The sequence below is a fragment of the Carya illinoinensis genome, chromosome 16 (genome assembly GCF_018687715.1).
Source record: "Carya illinoinensis cultivar Pawnee chromosome 16, C.illinoinensisPawnee_v1, whole genome shotgun sequence".
Classification (NCBI taxonomy): domain Eukaryota; kingdom Viridiplantae; phylum Streptophyta; class Magnoliopsida; order Fagales; family Juglandaceae; genus Carya; species Carya illinoinensis.
The window spans coordinates 15,154,538-15,172,950 of NC_056767.1; the positions used below are offsets into that span (position 1 = coordinate 15,154,538).

The 18,413-nt window shown below is 41.4% G+C and overlaps 1 protein-coding gene and 1 non-coding gene across 3 annotated transcripts; one reads left to right on the plus strand and one right to left on the minus strand.

The window, feature by feature from the left end:
• Positions 1–657: 657 nt before the first annotated feature.
• Positions 658–4,047, minus strand: LOC122298652 (probable carboxylesterase 18). Of its 2 annotated transcripts, none has more exons than XM_043108501.1 (2): positions 2,781–4,047; positions 658–1,067 (listed from the first exon to the last, which is right to left on the minus strand). In XM_043108501.1, exon 1 carries the CDS (start codon positions 4,030–4,032, stop codon positions 2,791–2,793), a length of 1,242 nt encoding a protein of 413 aa, XP_042964435.1. In that variant the 5' UTR covers positions 4,033–4,047; the 3' UTR covers positions 658–1,067; positions 2,781–2,790. The 2 variants fall into 2 exon arrangements, with proteins under 2 accessions (XP_042964435.1, XP_042964436.1); XM_043108502.1 differs by having other exon boundaries at positions 658–1,073.
• A 10,978-nt stretch (positions 4,048–15,025) lies between these two features.
• LOC122299964 lies at positions 15,026–15,133 on the plus strand. The gene has a single exon (XR_006239816.1). It is a non-coding gene; the product is annotated as a small nucleolar RNA R71 (small nucleolar RNA).
• Positions 15,134–18,413: the final 3,280 nt, after the last annotated feature.

Genomic DNA, 18,413 nt, shown 5'->3' on the forward strand with positions numbered 1-18,413 from the left:
ACAAATCTTTTGGTAGCTCGGGTTCTCTTCAGAATCTCTGGTTCTAGTTGTTTACATAATTTATAAGGGCAGTATTATAATGCTAAAAATCATTCAACCATAAAAAGTGATAACTGCCTTTTCAAATTTCATTTTATGACAAGCTGGCTGATCAATTATGGGACGGGTCCATTTTTATGACAAGCTTATGACAAAGCAAGACCAAGGTAGACAGACTAGTCGATTCAATTGATCAGTTCAACTTGATTGGAAAGGCCATTTGAAGTGGACAAAGTGCTTATTGTATTAGAAAAATGTTGTGGGCAAACGGCTTGGGGAGTCGCCGCGTAATCGGTGCCAACGTGTTGTAAATGAAACGGTTCGTTTCATACAAATTTGCAAACGCACCATTTTATCATTTCAATTTCCATCTTCTTTCTTCTCCATCTTCAGCCTCCTTCCCCCTTTTCCCTCTTTTCGATGTTCCCATCCCCTTCTACCTAGTAGATTACATATGAAATTGAAGAAACAGTTGGAAAAAAAAAAAAAAAAAAAAGTTCTCCCACACAACCGTCATCTTCCTTGCATGAGGAAAAAAATTTCAAAAACAGAGAACTGAAGAGATTACAATCTTCTTCATTAACAACTCCAACAATAGAAATTGCAGAGAAATATATCTAGCTGAGAAACCCAACAGCAAAAAATAGATTCCAACGAACACAAGTTGAGAAGTAGATCTAAATCCAGGAAATAAAAAAGCCCTAGTTTTGCAAACATTTTCACCAAATGGAACAACAACACAAATTAAACATCCAGATTTACATCCAATAAATAAAAAATAAACAGAAATAAAAAAAATATTTCCACATAGTCGTTGTCTTCATTTAGGCGATGTTCATCATCTTTGTTTACCCTTACTGTTGTTGTTAGTGTTTTCTACGCTGAGAGGAGGGGAAGCACCTGGAGTTGATCCGGAAACACCCACCAATGAAGAAGACAACCTCTGCATCTCTCTTTCTATTTTTTTTTTTTTAATAATAACTCGACTGACGTGGCTTAGACGACTGCCCCTCGGTTGCATCTCGTGACTGTCCCTAGCAGAGCTGATTGTATTAAGGGTTGGATAAAGATAAAGCACCAGATCCATATGGCTTCACAATAATTTTCTTTTAAGCTTGTTGGGACATTGTAAGGATGATTTTATGAAGATTTTTATTGAATTTTACTCACTAATGAAATTTGAGAAGAGCATTTGTTTTCATATATCATCATTATAATTTTTAAAAAATTTTACATTAAATAAATAATAATTCAATTTTTTTTATTTTAAAATAAAAAAAATATTAAAAAAATATATTCTACTAATATTTTATTTAATTTTAATCTATTACATCTCATTTTATCTATAAAAATAAACTAAATAATATCTTTTTTATTACCCTCATTTCAAAAAAGGTGACGTCGGTGGAGATGCAATACATCCTTCCCAAAAGTTGGTGAATGTGATTTACAAAGATCAATTCTAAAGTTCTACGAAACGGCTGAGTTAAGTCTTGTGGACCCGTCCATAGTTTCATAATTTCCGGTGAAAAGGCAGTATTACTTTGTTGATCTTATTGGGACTCGTCTCAGTGATATAGCACGGCTAAATGATGTATTTGTCTTGTAGCATGTCATGATGTGGTAGTCGACCAAGTCTACCTTTCCCTTTAAGAACAACGGAAAAGCCACCATGCCCCCCTCACCCGTTGCCCCGGTCACAAATTTTTTTTAAACTTAATTATTAAAGAAGTCACATTTTTTTAATTTAATTATTAAAAAAGTGATTTTCAATATATCAATATTTTTTATTTTTTAAAAATATTTAAATAAATTAAAAAGTGTAAAAAAAAAAACTACCTAGCGATCAGCTTGAATGGCGCAAAGCGGCATGGTAGCACATTTCTAAGAACAATAATTGAGCTTTGATAGAAATAAGTAAGAGTAGAACTTGGCAACTCTTGGGCTTGACCAACCTATTTGAATGTTGGTTAAATTTTTATTATTATTATTTTTTATTTAATAATTTTAAATATATTGATATAATTTTTAAAAATATTTAAATATATTAAAAAATATAAAAAAATAAAAAATACATATATGAATTGGGCGGCACACCCGGCAGTACGAATTGGACCGCACAACAGCCCTAAATAAAGTTAGGATACATTCTAGAATGTACAATTATCATTTCTTCGGTGTTAAGATAGGTAAGCCTTGGTATTATTTAAAATAAATAAATAAATTTATTATTAAAAAATAATTTTTTCATATAAATTTTAAATTTATTTATATTTTTAAAATAAATACACAGTTCTTGTATATCCTAACACTGTATAAATCATTTTTTTATACAGTCTAAGACTATGCAAATCTAATACACTCTCATTTAAAAAATATATTATTAATATAAGATTTATATAAGGAAAAATTAATTTTTTCAGCTCACTTTCTTTTAAATGAATACTAGATAAAATTATATAGCATCATTTTATAGTTTGACCATGACTATAACTGCTCCTCATAAATTTAATTACTCTTCTCAACCTTTTAAAGCGTATCAATTTCCAAAAATATATATAAATAATGTAAGATAGATCCGAACAATAATTTGTATGACTTTTTTAATTTCTTACGCTATTATTGCTCAAAAGTTTTCTTCAACTGTTTCATACATGGCAAGTGGAAGTTATTGTGACAATAACAATCTACCAGCTAAAAGATTAAGAGTTTTGAAATGACATACAGCATTCGAATATCACCTTTATTTCGCTAACGCAGCTTAGATTTTAGAGCAGATGAAGTCACGAAATCCTTGATTTGCTCAAGCAACTGCGACGCCTCGGGCAACTCGGGAAACACATAAAATGCGTGGATCGAGTTTGGATACTCGAGTAACCTCGCCTCTTTTCCCGATTTCTTCAACCAATCGTAGTACCTCTTCTGCCAGTCCTGTAACGGATCGAATCCCCCCACCACCACAAGTGTATCCGGATAGTCCAAACCTGAAATGTCAACTGCATTCGGCCCGATCACATTTGCGGCCTCGTGGTCCCGGTTCGCCCCCTCAGGCAAGAATGCCTTCCACATCCAATCCGTACGGTCCAACGAAACTATCGGCGCCCTCAATAATCGGATCTCCGATTCCGTTCGCTCCTCTCCCCCGAAAAACGGCTGGATTGATACCAATCCGACGATCTTTACTTTTCGAAATCTCTCCCCAAAAGCCCTGACCGCTACATGGTGAGCCAAGTTCGCACCCGCGCTATCACCCGCCAAAAAGCACTTGGACGTGTCCGCCATATCGGGCAGTACCGATTCGTCATGGCTGCCATCGAGAAATTTCAGGACGTCGAGACCGTCGTCGTATTGACAAGGGAAACGATGCTCTGGGGAGAGACGGTAATGGACGGAGATAACAACGGCGGGGAGTTCACTTGCGAAGCGGCGGCAAACGGCGTCGTAGGCTTTGGAGGAGGGAGAGAGGAAGGCGAAACCACCGCCGTGGTAGAAGATGAGAACGGGGAGGGAAGTTGAAGTGGTCGCCGTGGGAATGAAGAGGCGAAACCAGAGATTGCGGATGGGATCGACGATTATGTCGGAAGACTTGACGCCGTTGATGGGTTTGGGAGTGGCAGGTGTTGTAAAATCGAGGAGGGACATGAGACGGCGGTTAATTGTGCCGTTAGGACGGCGAACGAGGTCAGTGGCGGCCGACAGGAGGCGGATGGAAAGGCGCGTCTTCCATGGGAGGGCCGGCGATACTGAGGGTGATGAGTTACTACTGCACATATCTGTAAGCTGTGCTCTGGCAAACAATTGAACGAGGATGAACGGTGAGGACGAGTTGTTTAAATAGCTTATAAAAATGCGGGTTCTGAAATCACAAGAATCCTGGCCGTTTATTGCATCTGGCGGTGTGAAAAATGTCAAGCATAAAAGTCCTTGTGTTGGCCACCAATGTCTTCCAATATTTTTCAAAATGTATGATGTTATAACATCATTTCCAACCATACAATAAAGACATAGTTGGATAATTAGATAAAATGAGAATTTTTTGAATAATAATAAAATTATTTGAGTTAAAAACTTTTATTAGATTTTAAAAAATGAGAGAGAAGAAGTTTAATATAATTATTATAAAATTAAAAATTCAGTTTGAATATAATTTTTAGTGTTATTTTATTTTAAAATTTTGAAAAATTTGTATTATTTTTTATATCTTGTTTGAAAATTTGAAAAATTTGTAATAATTAAATGAAAAATAATACTAAAAATATTCATAAATTGTGCAAGTACCGTGTAATACTTTTGAAAAAGGATAAGGCTTATCATTAAAAAAATTATTTTTTTCATATGAGTTTTATATTTACTCATTTTTCTTTTCAAAAATAGTATGTAATGTTTACATATTTTATGACTGCAAATGTCATTTCTTAGATAGACTTCGTAATTACTCTCTCCATGGCTTTATCTAAGTATTATTATTGAGATGAAAATGTTAAAATTTTAAAATTAAAAGAATTTTATATTTGACTAATATTTGATAATGAAATTATATAATATATATATATATATATATATATATATATTATCAAGTATTTGAAGATTATGAACAAGCGGGAACAGACAATTGAGCCATTCTTGGGAACATAATGTAAGAGTGTTGCTAGGGTTCCACCTAGCAATAACCGCTCGGCATGCCGCTTAGAATAAATTTAATCTTTTATTTTTTTTAATTTTTTTAACATATTTAAATATTTAAAAAAAATAAAAATATATACCAATATACTAAAAGTCACTTTCTTAATTATTAAGTAAAAAAATTAATTTTGTTTTTTAAAATACATGAACGGTCAATGTGAGGGGGCAAATTCAGGCGGCATATTAACATTTTCCTATGTGATATATGAAGTTATTTTCTAAGGACTAATTTGGATAGTAAGTTGAGAAAAGATGAGTTGAGATAATTTGTAAATAATAGTGAGATGATTTATGAATAGTAGTGAAATAGTTTGAATTAAAATGTTTTATGTGGTTTTAAAAAATGAGAGAGAAAAAGTTATATAAAAATATTATAAAGCTAAAATAGTATTAGTGTGACGCCCCCAAAATCCCCACGCCCGAACAGGGGGAAATTGAGACGTCCGGATGGTGACAACCCGGGTCACCACCCCAACGACGGGTGCCGAGTGTGTGCAAGGCAGCAAAAGTGTACAGAGAAACACGCAGCGGATAAGAAAGTCATAACTAAGTACCAGAATTTTTCTTAACATAATACAAGCTGTTTAAAACGTACATAGATAAAATATTACATATACCACAAATACAGTTTTAAACAAATAAAAAGATAACATCAGCAACCCGGCGGAGCCGCATCCTCGGGCTCAGCCTCTTCCTCCTCAACCTCATCTCCTGCACCAAAAGCTACGGAACCACGAATGGTACCGCAGGTAAGTAAAACCCAAACACTACCAGATAAAAACACATATAACTCAAACAAGATGCATGAAACATGCCCAATGCACAAACCCGTAAAACACAAGTTTTCCACGCACGCCAAAAGACACATTTGACATCTCAAACCATTATCCAATTTTAACCGTATGCACCATGACCTCCCCTAGGGGTCATCCGCACACCCTGGCTCCAGTGTCACACCGCAGAGTACCGCCACGCATGTGACACCCAACGAGCGATGCCCAGTTCCGCGCCCCGCGCGTGCGTAGCCAAGCATCCTCTAGCCCTCGCCAGCGAAGGGCCACGGAGTCGGTGAGTAGGCCGATGCCCGGTTCCGCGCCCGGCGCGTTCGTAGCCAAGCACCCCCTAGTCCCGCTCCCATTATCGCTTTCGATAACTCAGGGGACATCACTCAGTTTATTCCGCTCCCGAGTGACCAGAGGAGCTCCACCGAGATAATAACCCATCCCGGCTTGGGCTCGTGATACACACGCACCCGCAACACACTCACGCCACAACACAGGCTTTTCTCATAAACCCACAACACACGTGCATGCATCATGTAATGCCATAACAAAGCACATTAAAATGATCCAATCACGTAAATCAAATAATCAAGCAACTCCATCCTCCATCCATCCGACCCCCGAAACTCCTCGGACTCAGTCCGGAATCAACAACCAACAACAGATAATAAATAAATTGAATGAGCAATATATATTTAAATCTGAAAATAGGGTTTGGAAAATACTTACAGCGCTATACGGCAATTTTAGAAAACACGAGGCATTGCAAACGGCGGAAAAACAGCAACGTCACAGTGAAAATTCACTGTGGCCGTGGGTCCGAAAAACCCACTTTTGAACGGGGACAAACTAGGTCACGAAATTGATAGGGAATGGTCTAGAGGTGGTTGTGAAGCTATTGGAAGTGACGGACGGCCGTGGGTGGCGGCGGAATGGCCGGAAATGGCCGGATTACCCAAAACGGAAACTAAGCTCGTAGGAGCTGTTCCGGTGGTCGTTGGAGGCCGGAAATAGGTGGGTTAGGACGGCAAGGAGTCGGTGATGAAGTGGTGAAGAAATGGTGGCCGGAGGTGGAGCGACGGCGGCGGATCGGAGCAAAATCCGTGCGCCCTTTGGAAGCTTTTTCCGGCCAAATGGCCGGCCGGTTGGGGGTGGGTTTTGGAGGGAAGGTAGACCGGAAGGAGAGGAAGAGAATGGGACCGGTGGGAGGCCGAACGGTGGCCGGACGGCGGCGGTAGGGCTTAGGGAAGGTGACGCCGGCGTAGGGAGAGAGAGAGAAGAGAGAGAGAGCACGGGGGGGGGGTCCGAGTCGAGCGGGAGAGAGGAGAGAGAAAAGAAAGAGAAAAAAGAAAAAAAAAGAAAAAAGGAAAAAGAGAAAAAGAAAAAAAAAAAAAAAGATGTGAAAAGAAATGAGGTCCAGTCCTCACTCCGGGAAAAAGAAACAAACCGCCAAAAAGATTAAAACCACAAAAACAACTAAAAGAAATAAAACACAACCTCAAATAAATTAAAATAAATTAAAAACCGACTTTAAAAACGCAATTAAAATAAAATAAAATATCTGATATATTAATTAAAATAAAAACAATTATTTCAGCGAAAATACACTTAAAAGCGGGTCATCACATCCTCCCCTCCTTAAAAACAATTTCGTCCTCGAAATTGCAAGATCACCACCAACTTAAACCAAGCCACACAAACGCACATGAACCAACTGAGACCAAGATTAAAATTACATACCTTCATCATTCAAACAAATATGGATATAGCTCCCTCATGTCCGCTGCTCGCTCCCAAGAGAAGTCTTGAGCTAACGGATCTCCCTAAGCCACTTTAACCAACGGTATCGTCTTGGACCTCAATTGTTGCTCCTTCCAATCCAAAATCTGCGATGGAACAACCTCGTAAGTGAGATCCGGTTGCAACTGAATACCTGCTGGGTCAACGAAACGTGGCTCTTGCTGCCCAAAGCTCTTCTTCAGGGATGATACGTGGAAGACATCATGAACATCCCCAAAATAATCCGGCAAAGCAACTCTATAGGCGACGGACCCTACTCTCTCCAGAATCTGAAAAGGGCCGACGTACCTCGGATCTAGTTTCCTTTTCTTACCAAAACGCTTAACACCTCTCATGGGAGAGACTTTAAGATAAACCCAATCACCAATTTCAAATGACAATTCTCTCCTCCTGGTATCAGCGTAGCTTTTCTGGCGACTCTGAGCTGCCGCCATTTTTTCTCTGATGATCCGGACTTGGCTTTGCATTTCCTGAATTATTTCGGGTCCAATTACCCTACTCTCCCCAACTTCATCCCAACACAAGGGCGACCTACACTTTCTCCCATAAAGAGCTTCATAGGGAGCCATCTGAATGGTCGCATGGTAGCTGTTATTGTAGGCAAACTCAATGAGCGGCAAATGATTTTTCCAACTCCCTTGGAATTCCAGGGCACAAGCTCGCAACATGTCTTCCAGAGTCTGGATGGTGCGCTCTGACTGGCCATCTGTCTGCGGATGATAAGCAGTACTGAACTTCAACTTAGTACCCAAAGCTGCCTGCAAACTCTTCCAGAACTGCGACGTAAACCTCGGGTCTCGATCCGACACTATACTCTTCGGTACACCGTGTAGTCGCACTATCTCCTTGACATACAAACGAGTCAACTTACCCAAAGAGTCAGTGTTGTTAACAGGCAGAAAATGAGCACTCTTCGTTAACCGGTCCACAATCACCCAAACAGAATTCTTCCCACTAGGCGTTCTCGGCAAACCCACTACGAAGTCCATCGTGATATCATCCCATTTCCACTCAGGAATTGGGAGGGGTTGGAGCACACCTGCAGGTCTCTGATGCTCGGCCTTTACCTGACGACACGTGTGGCATTTCTCCACATATAAGGCAACGTCCTTCTTCATTCCATCCCACCAGTAATTTTTCTTCAAGTCTCGATACATCTTTGTACTGCCGGGATGAACTGAATACGGGGCCGCATGAGCTTCCGCCATGATTCGTTCTTTGAAATCTGCGTCCTTCGGGATCACTCTGCGATCTCGGAACCGAAGTATTCCATCACTATCCATGCTATAGTGCAACGGCCCTCGAGATTTTCGGACTCTTTTCCTGATGTTCAGCAGCTTCTGATCCTTTCTTTGGAGAGCTTTCAATTCTTCAAAATCTATTACCCGAATGTCCAGAACCGAAGACAAAATCTCTACTTGCTGCGAACTCTCTATAAGGAGCCTTCTCATCCCATAAAGTAACGAATCCATTTCTGACGGTTCGGCTTCATCCTCCAAATGAGACTTCCGGCTCAAAGCATCAGCAACTATGTTAGCCTTCCCCGGGTGGTACTTGATCTCACACTGATAGTCACTGATTAGCTCTAACCAACGCCTCTGCCTCATATTCAAATTTTTCTGGGAAAACAAATGCTTCAAGCTCTTATGATCAGTAAATACCTCACAAGCTTCCCCATACAAGAAATGCCGCCAGATCTTGAGTGCAAAAACAATCGCAGCCAACTCTAGATCATGCGTCGGATAATTCTTCTCATGGTCCTTAAGCTGACGAGATGCATAGGCTACAACCCGTCCTTCCTGCATAAGGACACAACCCAAACCGAACTTAGACGCATCACTGAAGACTACAAACGGCTTATGCGGTTCTGGGAGTGCTAACACTGGTGCCGTCGTCAGCCTGTTCTTCAATTCCTGGAAGCTTCTCTAACATTTCTCTGACCAAACAAATTCTGTATTCTTCCGAGTCAAAGCTGTGAGAGGTCCGGATAAGCGAGCAAAACCCTCTACAAACCTTCGGTAGTAACCGGCGAGCCCCAAGAAACTCCTGATCTCGCGTACTGTAGTTGGGCGTGGCCATGACAAAATGGCTTCTACCTTACTGGGATCAACTGCCACTCCACCCTGGGAAATTACATGCCCAAGAAATTTAACTTCTTCCAACCAGAACTCACACTTGCTGAGCTTGGCGTACAACTGGTGTTCTCTCAATTTCTCAAGTACCAAACTAAGATGATACACATGCTCTTCAATATCTCGGGAATAAATCAGTATATCATCAATAAATACTACCACAAAGGAATCCAGATAAGGTTGGAACACCCGATTCATTAAATCCATGAAAGCGGCAGGAGCATTAGCTAGCCCAAATGGCATCACCTTAAATTCATAGTGTCCATACCTCGACCTGAAGGCAGTTTTCGGCACATCCTGCTCTCTGATTCTCAGCTGGTAGTATCCTGACCTCAGATCAATTTTAGAGAACACCGCTGCTCCTTGAAGTTGGTCAAACAAGTCATCAATCCGCGGGAGAGGGTATTTATTTTTGATGGTCACCTTGTTCAACTCCCTATAGTCAATGCACATACGAAGGGTTCCATCTTTCTTTTTAACAAATAAAACTGGAGCACCCCACGGCGACGTACTAGGCTGAATAAACCCCTTCTCTACTAACTCTTGCAACTGAGTCTTCAACTCTTTCAATTCAGCCGGTGCCATGCGGTAAGGAGCCTTATGCACAGGAGCCGCTCCAGGTTCCAAGTCTATAACAAACTCCATCTCTCGCACGGGGGGTAGTCCGGGCAAGTCATCCACAAACACATCGGGGAACTCTTCCACAACTGGAATGTCTGCCAAGGACTTCTTCTCAGACGGCGTGGACACCATCTGAACCAAGAATGCATCCGCTCCCCATGCAATCTCTCTTCTTGCCTGTATCGCCGATATAATCATCGGCTTTTCTTTTAATCTACTCCCCGCAAATTCCAGACAATCACCATCCGGAAGTTGAAAGCTAATTGTCCGACTTCTGCAATTAATAGTCGCAGAATATCGGTATAGCCAATCCATCCCGAGGATGATATCAAAACCCAACAGCTTGAATACCACCAGATCAGCATCCAAAAATCTTCCCTCAAAATTTAACGGGCATCCCAAAGCAACCTTGGAACACCACACCATCTCGCCGTCGGGCAGTGCCACTACCATAGCCTTCGGCAACGGTTCCGTGACCAAGTTACACACCCGAGCAAATGTGGAAGACACAAACGATCGTGAAGCACCAGAATCAAACAAGGTACAAGCATAAAACTCATACAAACGAACTCTTCCTGAACCAAACACACAACCCATAAAATCCAAAAAAAACAGCGAAGAAACCAAATGCACCAAAAATTAAATCCAACTTAAAAAAATTAAATTAATCCATACCTGTGATTACTCCAGCATCATGGGTCGCTGGTGCCTCAACATCCACCTCTCCGGGTGTGACTGCATAAACCCGGGCTTATACTGCTTGTCTCGGGTTGGTTCTTCCACCGTGTCTACCTCCACGGCTTCCTTGAGCTCTGACGGGGCAATCCCGAACTATATGTCCCACTTGACCGCACCGATAACACTGGGGTCCGCTACTCGTGCGACACTCGCCCTCATGAGCTCTATTACAAACCCCACAAACAGGCATACGTCCTCCCATGCGAACACTGGAGGATGCTTGAGATCGGGTTCCAGTCCGCTGAACAAACTTCTGAGGCGAACCCGAGCTGCTTCCTTCACCAGAAAAACTCCGCCTCTTTTGCCCTGAAGGGGATCCCATACACAGATTATTTTCCCGCTCTATAAGGGTGGCCACATCCACTAACTCCTGAAAAGTGGATATCCGATGGCTGACCACCAATCGGCGTATATCAGGGCGTAGTCCCTCCTGAAAACGCTCAGCTCGCAGCTCCTCTGTGGCAACAAGATGAGGAGCAAACCGCTCCAGTTCTATGAACCTCCGGGCGTATTGTTCCACTGTTGCGCCCCCTTGGACCAGATTAGAGAATTCTCTTGCCTTTTGCTTCCTTACCGATGCGGGAAAGAAGCGGTCATTGAACTCCTTCTTGAAACGCTGCCAGGTCACCGCAGCGAAAGATCCCAGTTCAGCTTCCAACATCACCCTCCTGGTATCCCACCAATCAGAAGCGATACCTTGTAAGAGGTAGCTGGCATAGAGTACTTGTTGTGCTTCAGTGCACCCACTCACCTCAAAAGTCTTCTCCAAATCTTTGATCCATTTCCCAGCCTGAAGTGGATCCTCATTCCCATTGAAGTGTGGAGTCCTATGCGCCAAGAAGCGCTCATAGGTGCACCCAGCTTGCACCATGCTACTGGACCCTCCTTGATACATCCAAGGCCCTCCCTGATATGGCCAGGGACCTCCTGGTTGTGGCCAATACACTCCCTGTGGCGGACAAGGCTCTCCTGACGGTGGATAGGGCCCTCCTGATGGTGGCCAAGGACCCCCTTGTGGTGGCCAAGGTCCTTGTGGTGGCCAAGGCCCTGCCTGTTGTGGCCTAATATTCTGTTGCATGAACTCCGTCATCTGCCAAATTGCTTCGGCTATGGAGTCATCCCTGGATGTATTGTCTTGCGGTTCCTGAGTATTTTTCCTTGGTCTACCTGGTCTCCCCATATTCCTGTCCCAATACCACTCTTGACCCTCCTTTAAGAAAACAAATAAAACCATCATAAAACCAACAAAACAAAACAGCACCACGCAACAAGAAACAAAAGAAACCCGCATGCCAAAACATAACTAAATAAAACAAGCAACCAAACATAAACAAATAAAACAAATAAAACAACTATACTTAACATAATTTTAAAACACAACTTTAAAAACATTCTGGTACTACCTATGGGACTTGTGGTTTTACCCAGAGCCAAACCGCTCTGATACCACCTGTGACGCCCCCAAAATCCCCACGCCCGAACAGGGGGAAATTGAGACGTCCGGATGGTGACAACCCGGGTCACCACCCCAACGACGGGTGCCGAGTGTGTGCAAGGCAGCAAAAGTGTACAGAGAAACACGCAGCGGATAAGAAAGTCATAACTAAGTACCAGAATTTTTCTTAACATAATACAAGCTGTTTAAAACGTACATAGATAAAATATTACATATACCACAAATACAGTTTTAAACAAATAAAAAGATAACATCAGCAACCCGGCGGAGCCGCATCCTCGGGCTCAGCCTCTTCCTCCTCAACCTCATCTCCTGCACCAAAAGCTACGGAACCACGAATGGTACCGCAGGTAAGTAAAACCCAAACACTACCAGATAAAAACACATATAACTCAAACAAGATGCATGAAACATGCCCAATGCACAAACCCGTAAAACACAAGTTTTCCACGCACGCCAAAAGACACATTTGACATCTCAAACCATTATCCAATTTTAACCGTATGCACCATGACCTCCCCTAGGGGTCATCCGCACACCCTGGCTCCAGTGTCACACCGCAGAGTACCGCCACGCATGTGACACCCAACGAGCGATGCCCAGTTCCGCGCCCCGCGCGTGCGTAGCCAAGCATCCTCTAGCCCTCGCCAGCGAAGGGCCACGGAGTCGGTGAGTAGGCCGATGCCCGGTTCCGCGCCCGGCGCGTTCGTAGCCAAGCACCCCCTAGTCCCGCTCCCATTATCGCTTTCGATAACTCAGGGGACATCACTCAGTTTATTCCGCTCCCGAGTGACCAGAGGAGCTCCACCGAGATAATAACCCATCCCGGCTTGGGCTCGTGATACACACGCACCCGCAACACACTCACGCCAAAACACAGGCTTTTCTCATAAACCCACAACACACGTGCATGCATCATGTAATGCCATAACAAAGCACATTAAAATGATCCAATCACGTAAATCAAATAATCAAGCAACTCCATCCTCCATCCATCCGACCCCCGAAACTCCTCGGACTCAGTCCGGAATCAACAACCAACAACAGATAATAAATAAATTGAATGAGCAATATATATTTAAATCTGAAAATAGGGTTTGGAAAATACTTACAGCGCTATACGGCAATTTTAGAAAACACGAGGCGTTGCAAACGGCGGAAAAACAGCAACGTCACAGTGAAAATTCACTGTGGCCGTGGGTCCGAAAAACCCACTTTTGAACGGGGACAAACTAGGTCACGAAATTGATAGGGAATGGTCTAGAGGTGGTTGTGAAGCTATTGGAAGTGACGGACGGCCGTGGGTGGCGGCGGAATGGCCGGAAATGGCCGGATTACCCAAAACGGAAACTAAGCTCGTAGGAGCTGTTCCGGTGGTCGTTGGAGGCCGGAAATAGGTGGGTTAGGACGGCAAGGAGTCGGTGATGAAGTGGTGAAGAAATGGTGGCCGGAGGTGGAGCGACGGCGGCGGATCGGAGCAAAATCCGTGCGCCCTTTGGAAGCTTTTTCCGGCCAAATGGCCGGCCGGTTGGGGGTGGGTTTTGGAGGGAAGGTAGACCGGAAGGAGAGGAAGAGAATGGGACCGGTGGGAGGCCGAACGGTGGCCGGACGGCGGCGGTAGGGCTTAGGGAAGGTGACGCCGGCGTAGGGAGAGAGAGAGAAGAGAGAGAGAGCACGGGGGGGGGGGTCCGAGTCGAGCGGGAGAGAGGAGAGAGAAAAGAAAGAGAAAAAAGAAAAAAAAAGAAAAAAGGAAAAAGAGAAAAAGAAAAAAAGAAAAAAGATGTGAAAAGAAATGAGGTCCAGTCCTCACTCCGGGAAAAAGAAACAAACCGCCAAAAAGATTAAAACCACAAAAACAACTAAAAGAAATAAAACACAACCTCAAATAAATTAAAATAAATTAAAAACCGACTTTAAAAACGCAATTAAAATAAAATAAAATATCTGATATATTAATTAAAATAAAAACAATTATTTCAGCGAAAATACACTTAAAAGCGGGTCATCACAATTAGAATATAATTTTTTTTTTGAGAATTTGAAAAAGTTGAATTGTTTTTTCTATTTTGTTTGATATTTTGAAAAAGTTGTAATAATTAGGTAATGATTAGATGAAAAAGTTAAAAATTTGAAATTAAAAAATATTTGTAGTGTTTGGATATTGAGATAATATAGAATGAGATATGATGAAATAAAAGTATCTCTTCATCCAAACTTGGCCTAAGTAGGGCTAAGTAAAAATTCGAAAATCTGACTCCAACACCGACTCCACTTCGACTTTGGAGTTAGAGCTTTTTTCTCCAAAATGTTGGAGTAAAAAATGGAGTCGGATTGACTCCGATTCCACTCCGACTCCGATATTATAAATATGTTATAAATATATATGTGTGTGTGTGTGTGTGTGTGTTTTTCTATACATTTATTATATATATTTTACTTAACTATAATTTATATAGTTAGTTAAATTTAAGTCCTTAGTCTTCAACGCCTCTAGCTCTCTAGTGAGCATCTCAGCCTTAGCTTTTAGGTTATCTTCTTCTCTGAGATGGTAAATTCCACCACCATTTAGGTTTCCTGCAGGTCGTGACCTATTTGTGCTCTCAGTAGCACTAGGTCCAGTCCAAGTGTGAGCTTTTTCAGCAAGCTCATTGAGGTATTCTATGGCCTCATCAAGATCTTTCTGTAAGAACTCACCATTACACATCATCTCTACAAATTGACGCTCTCTAGGTGTAATTCCATCATAAAAATAACTCACTAAGCGCCAATGCTCATATCCATGGTGAGGACACATACTCAATAGCTCCTTAAATCTCTCCCAAGACTGATACAAAGTCTCACTGTCCTTTTGTACAAAAGTTGAGATTTGCCTTTTTAAAGCATTGGTCTTATGTTGGGGAAAGTATTTATTAAAGAAGACCTGAGTCATCTCATTCCATGATCCAATAGATCGTGGTCTCAATGAGTATAGCCAACTCTTAACTCTGTCCTTCAAAGAGAAAGGAAAGAACTTAAGTCTCACAATGTCATCAGTTGCATTTTGACTATGAAGAGTCGCAACTACTTCCTCAAACTCCCTAATGTGCACATATGGATTTTCATTTTCCAAGTCATGAAAAGTAGGGAGTAACTGTATCATCCCTGTTTTAAAATCCAATTGGCGAATATTAGCTAGAAACATGATACATGATGGTGTGGCTGTGCGTGTAGGGTGGAGGTAATCCTGAAGGGTCCTAGTGGGTTGATCTTCATGTTCACTCATTTTCTCAAAATTAGAAGAATTATCAAACAAATGATCAGAAAAATTAAACTCTGACTCTAACACAGGTCTACAAGCAAACCAACCCAAGGCGTCTCTATACCTGTGTATGCAAGGTAGAGAAAAACCCAACACTAAAAAAAAAAACTACAAAAAGAAAAAGAAAATAAAAAAAGATGCAGCAAGCTAAAATAGGGAACGAAGTTACCCCCTTTACAAACTGTTGAAAAGAAAAATTATCTCACAATTCTTCTACCGTCTCCCCGGCAACGGCGCCAAAATTTGATTACGCCCAAAGAATAACGCAGTAGTTGTAGCACAGCTTTGGGGTGTCGATTCCACAGGGAGACAAATTAAAAGAATAGTAAGAGGAACAAAGAAATTAAAGAAAAAATATTAAATAAGTAATAGAGAACAAAGATTAATTTTAAATGTAAATTCAAGTGAAGCAAAGTGATTAACAGAAAAAGTATTCAAATTTAATAAACAGTAGAGCGTCGGGAATCCCTTGCACAAATCTGGTATTTTAATTATTCTTAATTCATTGGATAACTCAATTAGGAACTCAATTCCCGCAATTCCCAATCGGAAGGTATAGATTTATAAACCAGACTTAAATCAAATGTAACCCTTTGAAAAAATATTCACCACTTTTAAAAAACGTGAATTACTACCCCTATTGATAAAATCCAATGACGACAATATACTCAGGAAGCGATATTGAAACAAAAAACTAAATCAATATAGATAAATAATTGATCCAAACATAATCAAAGAACTAATCCATTCAATAGAAAAAGCATGACTGAATCTATAAACACAATAAATTCTATGATTATTCGGAGAAGAAAACATCAACGATGAACTGAGAATGATAAAACAAAAGAGTTTTAGCAATTGAAAATCAAATACATGAATTAAGAATAAATTAGAAATACCATCTAATGTGCAAGTTCATCCCTAACCCTACTTGAGAATTTAGTTACCCATAAATATAATGGACAACAAAAATCTCCAAAAAAACTGAAGCGACCGGTGGCCATGGAAGTGATTTTCTCCTCTCTTCAGATCTGCCTCTTGTGCCTCTTCCTCCCCTCCATTTCGTGCTAATGATATGCTTATATAGGGTAAGAAAGAAACCCTAATGTCCTCTTGATTTCCGCATAAAAAAATCGCCTAAATTTTAGAACTTATCTTGGCAGCCACGTATAACCTTCAGGAGTTCGAATTTGGAAATCCTTATTAGAGACAAAGTTATATCCCTTTAAGATAGCTTTCCAATGCATCAAGAATTGCATCAATCCGATATATGACTAAAAAGATACAATCAAAAGACTAAAATATGTCCAGACTGTCTCCTAGCGAATTTCAAACTTGGACTTCTTGTGGTTTCATTTTGTGATTTTTTTTCTTTTTCTTTTCTTCCAAATTGCTCTCAAACCCCATGAATGTCCTCCTTTGAATTTGGCTGGGCTTGACTTGCTCTTTTATAAACTCTGAGATTAGACATAAAAAAACTGCTTAAGAGTATCCCAACGTAAATAGAAATTCAATTTAAGAATACACATTAATTCCTATGATTTCTATTCACATTTTAGTATTTTAGTCCAATAATAGGGTATATAGAGTGCACTTTCGCACATTCATCAGTTTGGAATACGACATATGTAATCATGCTAACGTATAATAAATAAATGTAATTAGTTAATAACTTGTAATACAATATATTAATATATAAAGACTGATTGTAACAATAATACTAATGTATAATCATATATATAAACATGAATGTTAATGTATAATAACACTAGTGTAATAACATATAATACTAATGTTAATACTAATGTGTAATGACACTAATTGCCGCTATTCTTGATCCATTGTGACGCCCCCAAATCCCCACGCCCGAACACGGGGAAATCGAGACGTCCGGATGGTGACAACCCGGACCACCATCCTAACGACGTGTGCCAAGTGTGTGCAAGAGCGACAAAGTGCACAAGACAAACGCAGCGAGAAGCAAGTCAATAATTAAGTACCAGAATTTTTTCTTAATGTAATACAAACTGTTTAAAACATACTTAAATAAAATATTACAAGAAACACAAATACAAGTTTGAAAACAGATAAAAAGCACAGCATCAGCAACCCGGCGGAGCCGCATCCTCGGGCTCAGCCTCCTCATCCTCTTCCTCGATCTCTGCACCAAAAGCTACGGAACCAAGAAAGGTTCCGCAGGTAAGTATGACCCAAACACTACCAGATGAAAATACATACAACCCAAACAACAAGAAAACAAGATCAAACAAACACACGCCCCGCTACACATATATTTTAACACGCACGCCAAAACCCAAAAGGCCCACCAACCTCCATAAAGCCACACCTCGCCATTATCCCAGATAATGGCCCAAACCACCATTTTTCCCAGAAAAATGATCATAACTGAAAAACCATACCACAACCCGCTCCGTATGCACCATGATCTCCCCTAGGGATCATCCGCACACCCTGGCTCAGTGCCACACCGTAGAGAACGGCTACGCGTGCGACACCTAAACGAGCGATGCCCAGACTCGTGCCATGCACGTACCGGGCCGGGCCATCCTCTAGCCCTCGCCAGCGAAGGGCCACGGGATCGGTGAATAGAGCGATGCCTGGACTCGTGCTCAGCACGTACCGGGCCAGACCCATCCTCTAATTTCCGCTCCCGGAGTCAGTGAGTAAAGCGATGCCTGGACTCGTGCTCAGCACGTACCGGGCCAGACCCATCCTCTAATACTACTCCGTCATCGCGCAGGGCCTCAGAATCGGTGAATAGAGCGATGCCTGGACTCGTGCTCAGCACGTACCGGGCCAGACCCATCCTCTAGTACCAAACTCGTCAGCGCCCAGACGACTAC

Bases quoted from the DNA above. Each gene is read 5' to 3' on its own strand.
- LOC122298652 (XM_043108501.1), bottom strand. From the start codon at position 4,032: ATGGTTGGAAATGATGTTATAACATCATACATTTTGAAAAATATTGGA.